Source organism: Heptranchias perlo, chromosome 19, assembly GCF_035084215.1.
Source record: "Heptranchias perlo isolate sHepPer1 chromosome 19, sHepPer1.hap1, whole genome shotgun sequence".
Taxonomy (NCBI): Eukaryota; Metazoa; Chordata; class Chondrichthyes; order Hexanchiformes; family Hexanchidae; genus Heptranchias; species Heptranchias perlo.
Window position 1 is genome coordinate 13,037,643 of NC_090343.1, and position 18,778 is coordinate 13,056,420.

At 40.6% G+C, this 18,778-nt stretch overlaps 1 protein-coding gene across 13 annotated transcripts in view; it reads left to right on the top strand.

Annotated features, from left to right (window-relative positions):
* Positions 1–18,778, top strand: part of zmynd8 (zinc finger, MYND-type containing 8) — a 93,435-nt gene that overhangs the window by 64,251 nt on the left and 10,406 nt on the right. For 11 of the 13 annotated variants that reach the window (XM_068000330.1, XM_068000338.1, XM_068000341.1 and 8 more), the window contains 10 exons: positions 23–100; positions 5,107–5,222; positions 6,829–7,319; positions 8,317–8,466; positions 9,925–10,077; positions 12,183–12,734; positions 13,694–14,071; positions 14,656–14,852; positions 17,895–17,975; positions 18,077–18,155. In XM_068000330.1, the coding sequence (XP_067856431.1) occupies positions 23–100; positions 5,107–5,222; positions 6,829–7,319; positions 8,317–8,466; positions 9,925–10,077; positions 12,183–12,734; positions 13,694–14,071; positions 14,656–14,852; positions 17,895–17,975; positions 18,077–18,155 (2,275 nt within the window). The remainder of the gene's footprint in view (positions 1–22; positions 101–5,106; positions 5,223–6,828; positions 7,320–8,316; positions 8,467–9,924; positions 10,078–12,182; positions 12,735–13,693; positions 14,072–14,655; positions 14,853–17,894; positions 17,976–18,076; positions 18,156–18,778) is intronic. The other 2 variants (XM_068000339.1, XM_068000343.1) reach the window with 1 other exon arrangement.

Sequence of the window (18,778 nt, forward strand, 5' to 3'; positions counted from 1 at the left end):
TCCTTTCTTAAAAAAAACATAGATGAATGAGATTGAAGTTTGTCCAGAATGCTATTTGGCAGCATGCCAGAAGAGAGACAACTGGTTCTGCGAGCCTTGTGTAAGTTGGAGTTCTCTAATGAATCTGTAAATGACAAACCTCCTGAGTATCCATAGTAACAGAGTGCTGCTTGTCCACTCAACAAGAACACTTGGCTTTAGCTTAATCCCCTTTTTGTTTTCTAAGTTATTAAGGATCTTAACTGTTAGTTAAGTATTAGTTACCTTTAGGACTCTAAAATTTTGAGCTATATCTTAGTCGTCGGGTATGTTTTGCAATGTAGTCATTACACTTTGGCTTTCTTGCTCTCTTTTATTCTTAAAACCAATCAAATCCCCAATCTAGTGAACAACTTGCCATCAACAGAAAATGCCTTCTAATTGACTTCAGGAGTTGCATTTAAAACCGATCTGACCTCTAATTGATCTGAGGATCTGCAGAAGAACAGCTAGTCTTAATTTACCCCGGAAGGCAGAGCAGTTACACCTTGTGGCCTCGAAAGGAAGCATTGTATTACACGTAGCTGAACTTTAGAATATGAATAACATAATAGGCCGTAATTTGCTCCGAGGGGCGAACTAGCAGTGGTCACCGCTCATTAGATTTAAACTCACCCACTAAGTTACCGCATTCTTTTTGGCGGCAGCTTCCTTGAACTGCGAGTTCAAATAACATCAGCGTTCCTTCCCAGGCTGTGTAAGTGGTAAAAGGATCGCTAAGGCCCCTCAGCCAATCAGCGTGAAGCAAGCCACGCTGTGAGAACCAGGAAGTGCAGTTCATCGACAAACAGCAGACTAAAAACCCGTATGTGCCCAATAAGGTATTATGAAATGACATAGAGAAAGTGAAATAAAGAGAGGATAAGATTAAAAGACTGAGATAAAAGAGACAGAAAGAAAAATGGTTTAAAAACATTTAAAAAAACATTTAAATCTAATTTTTTTTAACTGTCCAAAAATGTTTAAAATCAGGAGTAATGAGACTACATATTTTTTAAAAGTTAATTTTTAGTGCCAGAGAGGTTGTTTGGGAATCATTAAGACTTACTACACTGTTAAAACTTAATTTAGATTTTAAAAACTGATTTGTGGCGACATTAGTTCATTTCCATGTGGGCAGGAGAGCAAGTTGGCGCTGGTCCATTGATTCTATTGATTGCAGCCAGCGATGCCCCTTTAAGGCGAAGCTGTCAGATCGCCAGCAAACTACGAAGAGCAAGTTCTGGATTTCCGCGTTTGACTGCACGTGCAATCGCCGGAACCTGCTCTTTGATTTCGCCACTAATAACAGTGAGCGCTATTTTGAAAGCAACTTCCGGCCCCCTGTGATTTACATAGTGTAAACCAATATATCCTCTGTTGTACTGAGAGCAGTGTCATGGTTGGGGTTAGTGTGTGTTTAAATATGCAAAGGATATTTTCAAAATCAATCTACTTTTCAGTGGGGAATTCATTGCTCTTTGTCAACTGTTGTTTTAATCATATAATACAGGTATCCATTGGCCTTTCATGACCTTTGGTTTGTGTTACGGTATTGCTCGTGACCTAAGAAAATCCACAGCCGGACAAGGCAATTCAGCTTGCTCCCTCCAGAATCCATGCATGATTATTCTATCTTTGTCTTCCCTTCTCTCATTCCCTGTTGTATCCCTACTGTAGGGCAAAATAGTTTCCTTCACTGCACTCTACTGGGGGATAGGCAGTTCAAGTGGTTTTATTAAATATTGCTAAAACCCTCCATCTCACTTCTCATCGGGTATTGATTCTTTTTAAAGATGCCAGTTGACCCTGAGTCTGTTATCTTCTCTAGGATTTCACTCCATATATCCATTATCCTTTTTTGGGTTGGCATTCTAATTTCTAACCTTGTTCAAAGCTTGAAAATTTTGTACTTTTATCCTCCAGTCCTCTGTCAAAGGTGAATAGTTTATTTATTTCCTTTTCATCTGTACCTTTCATTTATCTTTTTCATGTCTGAATCTTCAGCAAATGTTGTCATTTGAGTTCTTCTTCGGTCTAGAGGGTGGGATCTGCTGCTGTTCAGGCAGAGGGTAATAGCATTCTTCAGACTTCAGTGTTTTTCATAAAATCGTACGAGCGCATTAGTGAACTGCTGCTACTCTTACCATTGAACTTCTGAAGGAAGAAACTATATAGCCCTTATGATATAGTGCCACCTCGTGTTCAAAATATATAATACCAATTCCAATAAAGCTATTTCAAAACAAGTACAATGTTGAGTTTTGTAGTCTGCTATTATGAGTGTTCCAATAATATTTTTGAGACCGTTTTCAAAGTAAGGCTGACTATGCTTAATTCCCTGTCTCCATTGTTATGAGGGTTTTCAGCACAGTCTGATTCATTCATTGTAATATATGACAGGTTGCAAAAAACAGGCTGCCGTTCTTCAGTTCCCTCTTCCCATAAGCATAGCATCTCGTAACTCGGGACAGCCAGCAAAATGTTCCCAGAATTCATGATGCTATGTAAGTAGTTGTTAGGTGTGCTAATCGAGTTGCTGTATATCTGCTAACTTTTCAGGCCCTTCCAATTGCTATCCATATTCTAAGACGTGCTGTTGATGCACAAGCATGCTATGTCACTGTATCCCATTGAAGAGTTATGTTTATCGTTGAGATATAAATTGTAATTTTTAATCTGCTTCAGATGGAATTGCTTGCATTGAACATAGAAACATAGAAAATAGGAGCAGGAATAGACCATTCGGCCCTTCGAGCCTGTTCCGCCATTCAACATGATCGTGGCTTATCCTCCATCTCAATACCATATTCCCGCTCTCTCCCCATACCCCTTGATGGCTTTTGTGTCTAGAAATCTATCTAGCTCCTTCTTTAAATATATTCAGTACTCAGTACATGTGCAACCCTTCCTGTTTTGTTTTTCTTTTATTAGTCCCATTCACCCATCACCCCTGTGCTTGCTGACTTACATTGGCTCCCGGTCCAGCAATACCTTGATTTTAAAATTCTTATCCTTGTTTTCAAATCTCTCCATAGCCTCGCCCCTCCCTACCTCTGGAACTTCCTCCTGCCCTACAACCCCCCGAGATCTCTGCGCTCCTCCAATTCTGGCTTCTTGCACATCCTTGATTTTAAACGCTCCACCATTGGCGGCCATGCCACCAGCTGCCTAGGCCGTAAGCTCTGGAATTCCCTCCCTAAACTTCTCCACCTCTCTCTCCTCCTTTTAAGATGCTCCTTAAAACCTGCCTCTTTGACCAAGCTTTTGGTCACCTGTCCTAGTATCTCCTTATGTGGCTCGGTGTCAAATTTTAGAATCATAGAATCATAGAAGTTTACAACATGGAAACAGGCCCTTCGGCCCAACATGTCCATGTCGCCCAGTTTATACCACTAAGCTAGTCCCAATTGCCTGCACTTGGCCTATATCCCTCTATACCCATCTTACCCATGTAACTGTCCAAATGCTTTTTAAAAGACAGAATTGTACCTGCCTCTACTACTGCCTCTGGCAGCTCGTTCCAGACACTCACCACCCTTTGAGTGAAAAAGCTGCCCCTCTGGACCCTTTTGTATCTCTCCCCTCTCACCTTAAATCTATGTCCCCTCGTTATAGACTCCCCTACCTTTGGGAAAAGATTTTGACTATCTACCTTATCTATGTCCCTCATTATTTTATAGATCACCCCTAAACCTCCTACTCTCCAGGGAAAAAAGTTTCAGTCTATCCAACCTCTCCCTATAAGTCAAACCATCAAGTCCCGGTAGCATCCTAGTAAATCTTTTCTGCACTCTTTCTAGTTTAATAATATCCTTTCTATAATAGGGTGACCAGAACTGTACACAGTATTCCAAGTGTGGCCTTACTAATGTCCTGTACAACTTCAACAAGATATCCCAACTCCTGTATTCAATGTTCTGACCAATGAAACCAAGCATGCTGAATGCCTTCTTCACCACCCTATCCACCTGTGACTCCACTTTCAAGGAGCTATGAACCTGTACTCCTAGATCTCTTTGTTCTATAACTCTCCCCAACGCCCTACCATTAACGGAGTAGGTCCTGGCCCGATTCGATCTACCAAAATGCATCACCTCACATTTATCTAAATTAAACTCCATCTGCCATTCATCGGCCCACTGGCCCAATTTATCAAGATCCCATTGCAATCCTAGGTAACCTTCTTCACTGTCCACAATGCCACCAATCTTGGTGTCATCTGCAAACTTACGAACCATGCCTCCTAAATTCTCATCCAAATCATTAATATAAATAACAAATAACAGCGGACCCAGCACCGATCCCTGAGACACACCGCTGGTCACAGGCCTCCAGTTTGAAAAACAACCCTCTACAACCACCCTCTGTCTTCTGTCGTCAATCCAATTTTGTATGAAATTGGCTATCTCACCTTGGATCCCGTGAGATTTAACCTTATGTAACAACCTACCATGCGGTACCTTGTCAAAGGCTTTGCTAAAGTCCATGTAGACCACGTCTACTGCACAGCCCTCATCTATCTTCTTGGTTACCCCTTCAAAAAACTCAATCAAATTCATGAGACATGATTTTCCACTCACAAAACCATGCTGACTGTTCCTAATCAGTCCCTGCCTCTCCAAATGCCTGTAGATCCTGTCTCTCAGAATACCCTCTAACAACTTACCCACTACAGATGTCAGGCTCACCGGTCTGTAGTTCCCAGGCTTTTCCCTGCTGCCCTTCTTAAACAAAGGCACAACATTTGCTACCCTCCAATCTTCAGGCACCTCACCTGTAGCTGTCGATGATTCAAATATCTCTGCTAGGGGACCCGCAATTTCCTCCCTAACCTCCCATAACGTCCTGGGATACATTTCATCAGGTTCCGGAGATTTATCTACCTTGATGTGCGTTAAGACTTCCAGCAATTTTGTTTGATAACGGAACTGTGAAGCAACTTGGGACCTTTTACTATGTTAAAGGTGCTACATAATGCAAGATCTTGTTGATCAGTATAGCAGATATCTTCAAACAGTTCTTCTGTTCTTGTGCTGTAAGATTTATAGATTCATCCCACCCCACCGCCTTGTTTTTTTTATACAGAGTAACCCCCACCCACTTGTCTGGGCTAAACTTAAGGGCTTTCCCTTTTGGCCTGCGAAAGCACTGCGGGACAAGGATGGGCAGGTTGATGCACGTTTCTTTGGGCAGCATGACAGGTGAGAGTTAATCTTTTATTATTAAAAACAAATTTTATATATATATATATATATGATTCATGTATACCAATCTATACTGGAGAATACACTGATTCAGCTGGTTCCTTTGGTAGGCAGAGTCCCCATTTCTTAAATAATTTAGGATTTGGATTCTGCATGAAGGAAGGGTACAGAAGACAACACTGTATACCATGGCATATTCATCTGAATCCCATATTATGTATTTATCAGCAGTTCTGTCTAATTTCAGTAAAATGTAATTGTAGGATTGTGAAATTTTCATACATTATTAGGCACTTGGGCATGGCAGCTGGTGCCTGCAGAACTGTGTCCCAGCAAGACGTCAATGGCTCCAGGAGAGGGGGAGGGGAATCCTTATGTCTCCATAGTCACAGGATTCGGCTTGTTCACTCAAATTTCTCAGATGTTGTGAGTTTATTCTGTTCTTTGCCCATCAGACAAAGGGGTGCCTCAATAGCAAAGCATTCCATGTTCAGTTGAGGAGAAATTGGCACTGTGGTTTTCCCCATCCTTTGTGACTCCTGATTATACAGAAGAAGTGGTTGCTGCACCTCCCTGTTGAATTGCTGTGGCCTCTATTTATGTATCAACATTTCATGTCAAGGTGTTTCATCAGAATAGACCAGTAAGATTACATAATCTCCTTTTACATAGGCATTGAGAGGAGGTTAATTCAAGAATTTTGAAATAAAGACAGACTTGCATTTATCTGGCGCCTTTCACAACCTCAGGATGCCCCAAAAGGGTTTACATCCAATGAAGTACTTTTTTGAAGATTAGTCACTGTTGTAATGTAAGAAACACAGCAGCCAATTTGTGCCCAGCAAGATCCCACAAACAGCAATCAAATAAATGACCAGATCATCTGTTTTAGGTGTTGGTTGAGGGATAAATGTTGGACACCAGAAGAACTCCTCTGCTCTTCATTAAATGGTGCCGTGCGATCTTTTACATCCACCTGAAAAGGCAAACAGGACCTCGGCTTCACGTCTCATCCGAAAGATGGCACCTCCGACAGTGCAGCATTCCCTCAGGACTGCATTGAAGTGCCAGTCTAGATTATGTGCTTAAGTCACTGGAGTGGGGCTTGAACCTTTTGACTCAGTGGCGAGAGTGCTACCATTGAGCCAGGACTCTAGTCCTTTCTCACTTGTAAAATGAATAATGGGATCTTACTTCAACATCTCACTTGAGGAATGGTTCTTCTCAACAGTTCCATCCTGGATGGACTCTGGTTCCTACCTGGTACTATTGCAATTTGTCTAGCTGAGGCCTGAATTTGCAATTTTCTATTCCTTAAGGAAGAGCACTCTAACTTGGAGGGAGGGGAAGAAAATAACACAATGGCTACACAACGTTCTCCAGGATTTTTTCTTGTACTTACCAGCATTTGGATCAAAGAAAGTATTGATCTTGGTCTGGGAAAAGGTCACCTTTATGCCTTCATAAATAAAATATTTTTGTCATCTGGAGGTGGAGGCAAAGAGCAAAACAGAAATGTAACAGGAAAAGTATTAGTCCTTGAAGCAAAGCAAATTATTTTGACTTCACATTTTAATACATGCATTTTCTCTTCGACATGCAGGGCCTGGGTTCCAATAAATAACTGCTACCTCATGTCTAAGGAAATACCCTTTTCTGTGAAAAAGACTAAAAGCATCTTCAACAGTGCAATGCAAGAAATGGAGGTTTATGTGGAGAACATTCGTAAAAAGTTTGGAGTGTTCAATTATGCACCTTTCAGGTCACCATACACTCCCAACAACCAATTCCAGATGTTAAAAGACCCCCAGAACCCAGCAGCAGGGACTGCTAAGCCTGATAAATATGAGAAAATTAAATTAAACTTTGATATGACGGCATCACCGAAAATTGTTCTCAGCAAGCCCATGTTAATCAGTGGCCCCAGTAGGAGAATTTCACTGACGGACATGCCCCGCTCGCCAATGAGCACAAACTCTTCAGTGCACACTGGTTCTGATCTAGAAACTGAACCTGCAGAGAAGAGTATGAAAGCAGCATCCAGTCACTTCAGTGCAAGTGAGGAGTCCATGGATTTCATTGACCGGAGCACAGGTATGATCCCCTGACTGTTTAAAATATATCTTCTTGGGGGGTGAGGAGTGGAGAGGACATAAATTTGCTTTTTTCTGAAGATATGTAAATGCACCCGATGGGAGGGGTTTAACGTCTTTGGCCCCAGCAAAATTTATGCTTAGGAATTTGATTGGCATAAGCTCATTTCTATATAGTTCCCTCTGTTTGCATAATACAGCGTGCCAGTAAGTTGTCTTAATGGTATTGGATTGTAGATTACGGTTGATTTTTAGTGTGTCCTTCATTGAGGAAGGCCACTTCTGTTTTGCAGACTTCATAGCAGAGCAGTCGGTGATCTCTGAACACTGAGCCAAAATGGCATTATTTATATAGCGAACCGAGATACAGGTGGCTGCATCCCCTTAATTTCATTGGGAGGCAGAAATGGATCATGTTGGCTGGTGTTGGACAGACACTCCAGAGAATTTGTGCAGCCATAGCAAAGTGAAAAGGTTTTAAAATAGATGCTCTTGGGTTTTAAATAGTACTTTTTTATTTGAATGGTGAATGCTGTATCGAGAGATGATGTGCCAGTGTCCCCAGCATATAAAGGTCACCTTTCAAGGAGTGGGGACTGTTGCTTTGTCTGACGAGTTGCCAACTGTCTCGAGAGATTTGTTCAGAGACTTAATTGAGAGACTTAATGCATCTCGTTATTCAAAATGAACAAAAGGGAAATGTGGGGACATTTGATGGCTTGCCATTGAATATGGAATTTATCTCATAAATGAAATTTATCTTGAGAATGAAGGAAGACAGAGTTGTGCAGGGGTTCCTCTTATGCCTGATGGATTCCATATTCACTGGTTAAACAGAATATTCTGTTCATTGACTGTACACTGTGTGCAGTTGTTGGATAACACACCTTTATCCTCCTACTGACTTTATGCTCAGTTGTGGCACAGGTTACAAACATTGTTCAAAACCTGGAATTCTCCGCCAGTTCCACATTGATCCAGTTTGTTTCCTCTTTCAGCTTCTCCCGGATCTGTGAAGACGAGTCAAGCTGGCAGTGTGTCGGGCAGCCCAAAACCCTTCTCTCCTCAGTCCTCCACTCCCAATGCTGCTAAATCAGAAAGGACTTTGAAAACCCCTCCTACGGGCAGCATCCTTAACCTAAACCTTGGTTAGTTGTGACCACAAAATGTTCTTCAATTGGTTTTGTGGTTTTTCTGGTCAAAGTGCAGTGAGAAAAAGAGACTGGGTGGAAGGAGTGTGTGTGCATGTCTTGTGAGATTATCCAGGGATGTGTGACATGTCCTGGAAAGGGGTGAAGGAGGAAGAGACTTTGGAGAGAGGAGTGTAATTCCTTTTGGAGGGATATATATATATGTATAGAAATGGAATTATATTGTGCTTTTTTAAATTGATACCAATTTAATGATTGAGCAAATTAGCCCCTAATAGCACCTAGCTCCAGTTATTCTCTAGACATTATGTTTATTGTACATTGGAGGACACAAGGCATATAGATAAACAACAGCCAGCTTTTCTCAAAGTTCTCTATATCAATCACATATGTGTGTAGTACAATGGGAAACTTGCTTTCTGCCTTTGTCTATTATTTACAAACTTATGTCTTCAACAGCACTGCTGTTCATTTCCATTTTGATCCTAAGTTGCCAATAACTTTTGAGGTTCTATTGTATTTATTGGTCAAAGGACCTTGGTATCATTTGATGAGCCAGCTGAGTTGGCAAACTCCTTGGGCTCAATTTTAAAATCAAATTGCGGGTGCGTTGTGGGGAGTGGGAGGGGCCGCGAAAATTCCGAGTGGGTTCGGAAGCCGGCTCCAACCCGCCTACTTCCGGAGTTGCCACAGACGCACCTGTGTGCGCGCACGTTTCATGAATCCGGAAGACCCTCCGGCAGTTAAAACCGGTGGGATGATAGTTAAAGAGCCAAATGTACCTCATTGAGGTACTTAAGGTACTTCATTTCTGACATAGTAGATAGTTAAAACGATTTTAAACTTAACCGGGCGGCTTCCGATTCACACCTCGTATCAGGCGTGAAGAGCCGGATCAGTCAAAAATAAACAAAATAAATTTAAAAACCATTACACAAAGTTTAAAAAACAAAATAAACCTACTTTTCCACCATGCTCCGATCGTCCCCTCTCTCTCCTCTCCCCCGCCCCGATCGTCCCCTCTCTCTCCTCTCCCCCGCCCCGATCGTCCCCTCTCTCTCCTCTTCCCCCCCCACCCCTCCCCGATCTTCCTGACAAGCCTGTCAATCAGGCTGGTTGCTGGGCGCGAAACCTGGAAACAACTTTAATCACCATCAATTTCATCGCGATCACTTCAGAAAAGGTAAGTTTTTTTTATTTGGGTTTGCCATGCGCACCTTCACCCCCTGCTGCCAACCTGTCACCATTTCAAAATTGAGCCCTTTGTGTTCATACCGTCCTGACGTGCAGCACTTTAGTACACCAATTTACTGTGCTGCCCGCCATGTGGTAAATTAGCTTTGGCTTACCTCTCCATCTTTTCACATATCTCTGATACAGGTTTGCATCAAATTGATTCTACAAAATTGATCTTGCATTCTCACTAATGTTTTACTCTTTCTTTTCATACAATAGATCGCAGTAAAGCAGAAATGGATTTAAAAGAGCTGAGTGAATCTGTGCTGCAGTCAGCTCCCGTGCTACTCACTTCACCGAAAAAGCAGCCGGTTCGGAGCAGCTTCCTGCTTAACCTCGACAAGACCATAGAAAGTTGCAAAGCACAGCTAGGTGAGAATGTGTTGGGATTTAAGAACATTTTTGTCTGCTTCAAGAAAGCCTTAATCCATTCATAAATTAGTTATTTTGAAAGATAGGGTTGCTTAATAAAAACCTAGACTTCATGAGTTTTGAAAATATCTCCTTTCACAATTATTGGTTAGGAAGGCAGGAGAGTCAGCATTTTGTCAATCTTCCTATATAATTGGCTGATGAGGTATGTGGTGTTGGAGAGGCAAATTTATTTCCCCACACCTTTTTGCCAAGATGGAGTAATGCATGTTAATAAACGGCCTAGCTAACATTTTGGAAATGAACTGCTGAAACCCATTCACTGAAGGGAAGTCAAGTATGAGGCAGAGATTTGTACTTGCTCACATCTGGATGGGAGCCCAGCACCCCGCTGCTGGAGTGGCCATACCCAAGTCGTAATTTTAAAATAGTTTTGACTCTTATTTCACTTGCACATTTATTCTTGCCTATTTTATTTAAATTCTGTTCAATGCAGTGATTATTTCACTTAGTTTTACTGAAGATTTATTGGAAGATGATTGAATAAAACACTTAACATGTGTATTGTGCTTTCTTAAGCATTCTGTGCTCTATTCTAGTGTAGCACCCACTCACATTTATGCTATAGCCTCATTTAGAGTACGGTACAAGGTACGAAGCCACGTAGCCCAGAAAATATTGGGTTCAATTTGCTGCTGGTACTATTAGCTGATTTGAGCCAAGGCTACATTTAGCCCACCTGGGAAAAATCAGCTAGAATTCCTGCACCTGATAACATCCAGTGACCCCTGCTGGGACATATGTGTGTATGATGTCTGACGAGGACAGGTTGCGATCCCTTCATGACCAAATAGTCTGCTGACGCACATACTCTAAGCTCAAACAGGAAGAATGACCATTTGGTTGAATTACCAGAGCGTTTTTGCAATATTCAGAATCATACCCCTGCAAGAATCCACACCTTCAGGAGATGAGGGGAAAAGATTGAGATGTAGGTACTCTTATTCAATATAGTGCTCATCCATTTGTACACTGCAGTCTTAACCATGTTGAAAGTGCTCTATTCAATATTTGTCCTCTGCTTTATTTTATTATGGAATCTATTCCCTCATACACTAAACTCCTGATTAGTCACCCCATTAACTGCATTCCTTGTAGCTAATTGTAATGCTCTCCAAACACACACAAAATGCAATCTAATCCAGGTTAGATTATATTCAGTGATCAATTTTTGATTATTATTCAATTTGTGATTGTAATTGCTGCAAGTTTATTATCAGTAATCCATCGGTACACATCAACACCTGAATGTTACAATCAATAGTCCATTGGTACACATCAACATCTGGATGTTAAAAACCAAACTCCATCGGTACACATCAACATTGGGATGTTATCAATAGTCCATTGGTACACATCAACACCGTGATGTTATAATCAGTAATCCATCAGTACACATCAACATCTGGATATTAGAACCAATAGTCCATCGGTATACATCAACATCTGGATGTTGGCTTCTGCAGTGAAAGCCACTGTCGGGACAATTGCAAAGTATCTGGAACTGAATAAAGCCATTCCACAAAGTTTATAATATATTGTGTGTAAACAGAAAGGCTGGAGGGATTTTGTGGTTGCAATCAGATCTTGAGGGTTTAGATGACTCTTGTAAATCACAAGTATTATCCTTATGGTTTTATGCCATTTGAACCCCTGATTTAGAGTTCTGCCATTTTTCTTTCTGTCTCTCATCCTCCTTTGCAGATTTTGAAGTGGAATAAATTTGATTGGCATTATTTAAATAGTACCACTGTTTAAAAGCATTACCAAGCGTAGAGGAAAGTCATGTTATTTGTGTTGCACACGTGATGTCATTGTGATCCAGTGACATGTTTTGACATGTTGCATATTATTGCATTGTATATGTAAGCAGGAAATGTTACTAATCATGAAGTTAGTGTCCCTTTGTGTAGGAATGTTCCTCTGTTCTGTAATGTTTATAATTAATTTTTGAAGTGTATAGGTATTTGTTTTGAGATTTCATTGACGATATTCCAGATGTTGATTCAGTACTGTCTGAAAACTGAACGTATTTTTATCCCAAGGAATAAATGAAATCTCTGAAGATGTTGATGCAGGAGCTGAACACAGTGACTCTGAGGATTCAGAAAAATCGGACACCACTGACAGCGAGTATGCCAGCGATGAAGGACCGAAGCTAAATAATGGCCAAGAAGAGGGAGAGGAAAAGGAAGGCACTAGGAATGAGAAGGATTCACCTTTTGTGAAAAAGAAGCTAAAGCAGGTAATGGCTCAAGGTGAAGTGAAGCAAGAGACCAGTCCAAGTTCTGCTGTGAGTAAAAATGAGGCATCTGGAAAGGAAAAGGCAAATGGGGACTCTGACAAAGAACTTGTTGAGAAAATGAAAAGTCTACAACAGGCAGCAAAGGAGAAACTAGGGAATAAAGATGAGACTGACTCGCCAACAGTGCACTTGGGACTGGACTCTGATTCTGACTCTGAGAGTGAACTGGTTATAGACTTAGGAGATGAAAGTAAAGAGGCTGTGCGAGAGGGCAAGAAGGGGGAGAAGAGCAAAAAGGATGCAAATCCAACACCGACACTGAAGGAAACGCCAGCTGCATCAAATACAGAAAGTATGTATTTTAAACCTTTGTTTTTCTTAATAATGTAATACGTTTTCTGTTTGTTAAACCTGGTGGGTGTCCATTGAGGGTGTGTTTACTACCTCATGGCTGGACTTTGGGTGCCTTGTGGCACGAGGATGTCATGGATGAGATCTGGCCAAAAGTTCCACCCTGGGTAACCATTTAATTTGGTCATTAGAATTGTTTAAGGCACTCTGTAACCTGATGATCAAGTACCTTAACATGTAGAAGACACATTTGGATCAGTCAAACCATAATTATCTAACTTTAACAAACTGTAAACACATTGAGATTTGGAGTTTTAAATTTTTTAAAATCAAGAATCGTCAACTAATGATCTTTGTATATTCAGATTGACTGAGAAGTGGGACCATAGTGGAAACTTCAGAAAGATTGAATCAGAAGTTCAATTTTTTTTGTGTAGATTTCATTTCAAGGATGTATTGCATTGAAGTAGACAAATACAACAACCTGAAGGGGAAGGAAAGTCTGGGGAAGTACTTTCTTATTCAAAGTATTTCCCTCTTTTAGTGAAAAAGATTTACTGTCAAAAATCTAGTTTGACATTATTTTGCTTTTAAATGTTAAATTTTGCAGCTGCACTAGAAAGTCCAGGTCATCCTTAGTATTAGCTTGCTTCATGGCCCAGGAATATAGACTGTTCTTGTGAGTCTTGATTTCCCCCATTTAAATCGCAGTAGCCATGGCTTGGGACTGGGCTGAGAACTTGTTCACTCAGAAAAAAAGTCTAACCAGATTTTTGAGGAGTATATTTTTTCACTATAAAATGATGGCTTGAACAAAAAAATTGCTCCTCCACCAACTTTCCTGTCTTTTTCAGAGAATTTTATAAAGATAATCAAACAGATAGATATGTGAATCAAACTGCTGATTATCCTTTTCAACAGTTACAAGGGTAAATATAATATTCCTAATTATGTGTATAGGTAAAGCATCACCCACTTCAACTGTGTCCAGTCAACCAAAAGGTGAGGTTGCTTCTTCACTCCCCAGTCACCCAAGCCAGACCCCTTCAACCAGTATTACAACGACTGCCAGTGTTGTGTCTACTGCCACAGTTCCAGCTGTTGCTGTTAGCAACAGCCCGGTTAAAAAGCAACGGCCTCTATTGCCAAAAGAAACTGTTCCAGCTGTTCAGCGTGCAGTGGTATGGAATCCCTCAACCAAGTTTCAGACTTCCTCACAGAAATGGCACATGCAGAAGGTACAAAGGCAGCAGCAGCAACAGCAAGTGCCAGCGCCACAGCAGCAGCAACAGTCTCAAAACACAGGAACACGATACCAGACAAGACTGGCTGTGAAAGGTATAAATATTTTGAGTGTCTAGCTCTAATTCTGGCAGAGTCCAACACAGCATTATGTTGGTAATTTTATTACTATTGAAAATTTAAAAAGTCTTTTGCTTTTGTGTTAAGGGATGTACATCAAGTCTAAGGGTTCACATCAGACTGTGATGCAAAGCAGTGTCATATCAAGGAATTGAGAGAAATAAACAATGAGAGCGAAGCTCCAGCAGTTCATTGACACCACCTTGAATGATCTGGGGATGTACCACCCTCAGCCTCTCATAGAAACTAGGCCCCTGTAAGATTGGGGATAGGCCAGACAGCAACACTGGTATCTGCCAACCTCCCCTCTCCTTACAGCAGTGACAACCCCCTATTCTTTTTCTTTTCTCCAGCATTGTGAACAATATGAAAGTACAGCCCATGGGATCACAGTTACCATGGCCTCTGAAATGGCCAATGCTGAACTTGTGCCCGAGGGCTGCCTTGGTTAGGTGTTGAGACTTCAGAACTCTATAACTTGTAGTCATGTAAGAATACACCAAAGGTGTAATTTGGAGACTCAAGTCTCAAACTGACAATGACTTTCTTTCTAATTGCAGCTGTGCAGCAGAAAGAGGCGACTCTGGCAACATCAACATCTTCCATCACTTTGGTTACAAGCAGTTCATCTACATCTGTGGCAGGCAGCAGTTCAGCAATGGTGAACACAGCTTCCAGTTCAGTCTACAGCACTGATTTACCCATAGCTACTCCATCAGCTGATGTTGCTGCTGATCTTACTAAGTATACAAACAAGGTATGTATTGTTGCTCACCATTATTGAATAGGTTTGCTACATAGAATTGCATAGAAATTACAACATGGAAGCAGGCCATTTGGCCCAGCCAGCCCATGTTGGTGTTTATCCTTTGTGATTTGTAGTCTTAATCCCATATGCCCATTCTGTTCCCATATCCCTTTATTCCTCTTTCCTCAACCACCCATCTAACCTACTCTTAAGTGTTGGATATGGTGTCTGCATCAATCACTAATTCTGGTAGTGCATTCCATAGCCTCACAACTCTGTGTAAAAAGAAAAAAAGAATTTCTCCTGCTCTTTGTGCTAAATCTTGCATTTAATCTTATATCTAAGTCCCCAAGTTCTAAGATCCCTCAACCACTGGAAATGCTCTGTTTCTATTAACTCTGTCCCATCCCTTCATAATTTTAAACACTTCTATAAAATTATCCCTTAATCTACTTGTTCTAACAAAAATAGCCTCCATTTTGTCAAGTCTTTCTTCACATTTGTATTTCCTCATACCAGGCAGCATGCTGGTGAATCAGCACTGTATCCTCTCTATTACCTCAACATCCTTCCTATAGTGTGGAGCCCAAAACTGCACACAGTACTCCAACTATGGTCTTACTAATGTTTTATATAGATTCACCATTACATCTTGACTCCTTTATTGTATATCTTTTTCCATAAAACCCAGTATTCCATTCGTTTTTCTATGGCATTGTCCACTTGAGGTGCTGCTTTTAATGTCTTGTGAACCTGAACCTCCAAAACCTTCTGCTCTTCTACATCACCCAGCTTTCCTCCATTATTATTGCTTTTATTATTTTTTTGCCAAAATGTACCAACACACATTTACTGACATTGAATTCCATCTGCCATTTTTTTGCCCAATCCAGCACCTTATCAATATCCCTTTACTGCTTATGGTCCTCAGAATTATTACTATGCCTCCTATTTTAGTACTATCTGCAAAATTGGACACTACTCCCTCTAGCCTATATACAAATCATTAATGTACACAGTGAACTGATGTAGCAAACATCCAGTGTATGGCTGTAAATTATATGCTTCCTTGAATTGTAAATGCTTAAACCTGTAATCTTGTTATGATTCAAGCTCATTCTAAATAATTTTTCTCATGCTCAATGCAAAAGTCCACTTCCATAGTCAAGCCCTCACTCCATATGAACTAACAGATGAATTCATGCCGGAAATAATCTGATTTAATAGGCCACAGGGCAAACAATGAACTCTTTTTACTATTGGGTATGCACCAATAAAATGGTACGAGATCGTGCTATATACTGTACCATATATTTCAGGCTAAAATCTCACAAGTGAGATTATCCGAAGCAACATTGAAACAAAGCCACAGATTTTAGCTGGATTATAATTCTTCATGTAACTATGTCTCTTCCAAAACAGTAAAGTCAAGGAGGCTTTACCAGTTCTCTGAAGTAAGACAACTCGGAATACTTCACTAAACAAGTGTTACCATTATGAATTATATCTTCCGGTGTTCTTTTGATGTTGAGCTGATACAAAGGAAGCTGAAAAGGCATTCTATACAATTAAACAAAACTGTCAAAGTTGGCTTCAGTGGCATCCAAGGGTCTCCCAGAAACAGGACCAGCACTTTGCAAAAAATCAGGAGAAAGCAGAGCTGCAAGTCTGGTAACTAGGACCTTCTGTTGAGACAAGATGTCACAGCTAATGCTCCTTCAAAGGCATGGTACAATAGCAAATATATGAAGGTCACAGCCCAGTGATCAATATTAATAAAAAGCAATATTAATTATTTCGATCATTGTGTGTTTTCTCTCACTAATTGAAGAATTGAGTCAGAGAGCTCCATAGCTGGGCCCAGTCTAGCATATTACTTGAAATTAAAGATATCAAAGAATAAAAAGGAACCCAAAGTCACACTAATTAAAAGCTGTGAGCCATTGATTTCAGAGTCCTGATCCAAGTCCTGTGTATTCTAGTAAAGTGGCCAGAATACTGACATAACTACATTCCCCCTCACCCACCAATCAAAAAAATGTGTATGACATGTTAAACAGGAGAGCTCTTAACTTTGCCACCTCTTTCCACCCCTCCTTTTCCTCCCCGCCCCCCCCCCCCCCCTTCGCTAAAAAGAAACAAAAGTGTACAGGAAGTTTCATTTAGGCTCTGTAGACTATGTGTTGGTGCATCTTCGTTGTAATTGTAGAATCTACACTTTTACTTTAGCACTGTTGTGATGCAAAATGGCTTTGCATCAATGCTGGAGTTATAAGGTAAGTGCAGCCTAAATTCAGATTCTGATGTGATGAATGCCTCTTCTCTATGCTGGTTGTAAGATTCCAAAGCAAACAGATCATTTCCTGCTCAGTACATGTCATCAGTAGTAAAAGTATTGACATTTTAGCAATAAATTAATTAACTTGAAAGGCCACATGGATACCATTGTAAGAAATGGAAACTTATTGTGGGTACAGTAGGCACTGCCCCTCTGAAGAGTTGGGGCACATTGTTGGGTCACATTGTTGGGTCATTGCTGAGGATGTGGTAACTTGTCTTGATGACATTCATATCCTGGATTTGTACGTTGGATAAACTTTTGGAAATTAACACTTTTTCTGAACACAGTGCTACATATTTCTGTGAGTTAAATACTGGGTCAATTATTTCCTTCAGTGGAGTTGACTGTATAAAGTTAAGTGGAAATTACAAACATACACTGTGCCAAGTAAGAGTTTTTACCTGGAAAGGAAGAATTCCCTCCCAAGAATCTAGCTCACTCACAGTGCTTTCTCTGCTGGGCTCAGTTTCTGGCAGACTTGCACAAGAATGAATGTTGTAAAGTGTAAATGTTAAGTGATGCTCAGCTGTTCCTGTGGTCAAGAGGGCAGAGATGGCAATAGTTGTAAAATCTGAAATAGTGTTGAACAGAATGAACGATACTGTATTTTGTATTCATGTAAAGAAGTGCCAGAAAATATGATAATAGAAAATGGTACAAACCAAAGAGCCTGATTTTTATTATTAATCCATACAACTGTTACTTTTTAGATGATGGAAGCGATAAAGGGAACAATGACTGAAATCTACAATGATCTCTCCAGAAATAGTTCTGGAAGTACAATAGCAGAGGTTAGTCATTTGTATCCATGTTGGAGTCTTGCTGTTAAATAATGTCAAATGTCATCAGCCAACTGAACTGAATTGACTTTGTTTATTTTGTCATTTGGTAGATTCGACGAATGAAAATTGAAATTGATAAACTGCAGTGGTTGCACCAGCAGGAGCTTGCTGAGATGAAACATAATCTCGGTAAATGTCACGAGTCAGTTTTATGCTGCCTTCTCCTTTTTCTCTCTTTTTTCAACAAAAAAAAAATTATTTTGATTTGCCCTCTCTGTGCCATATTTCATTACCCTGATGAAGGGTATGTAGAAACGCATTTATTAGCCACAGCACAGTGTGGGATGAGGAGCACAAAGTAACCTGGCCTCTCTTGTCCCTCATGAGTAACCTTGTGGCCTCAGTTTTGTTTCTTTCCCTAATGGCACAAAGGAGATTTGGACTCGTGGATTGTAGGCCGTTTTGACATTTGTTTATGTTGAGAATAAGATTTCCCTCCTAAAAGAGATTGGGGTAGATTTTCAACTTATTGCCTGGGCGTAAAACTGGTGTCGTTGATCAACCACACGATTTTCATTTCCCAGGTGACAAGTTGAAAATCGTAGAATCGTAGAAATTTATGGCACAGAAGGAGGCCATTCGGCCCATCGTGTCTGTGCCGGCCAAAAAAGAGCTATTCAGCCTAATCCCACTTTCCAGCTCTTGGTCCGTGGCTTTGTAGATTACGGCACTTCAAGTGCATATCCAAGTACTTTTTAAATGTGATGAGGGTTTCTGCCTCTACCACCCTTTCAGGCTGTTGAGTTCCAGAC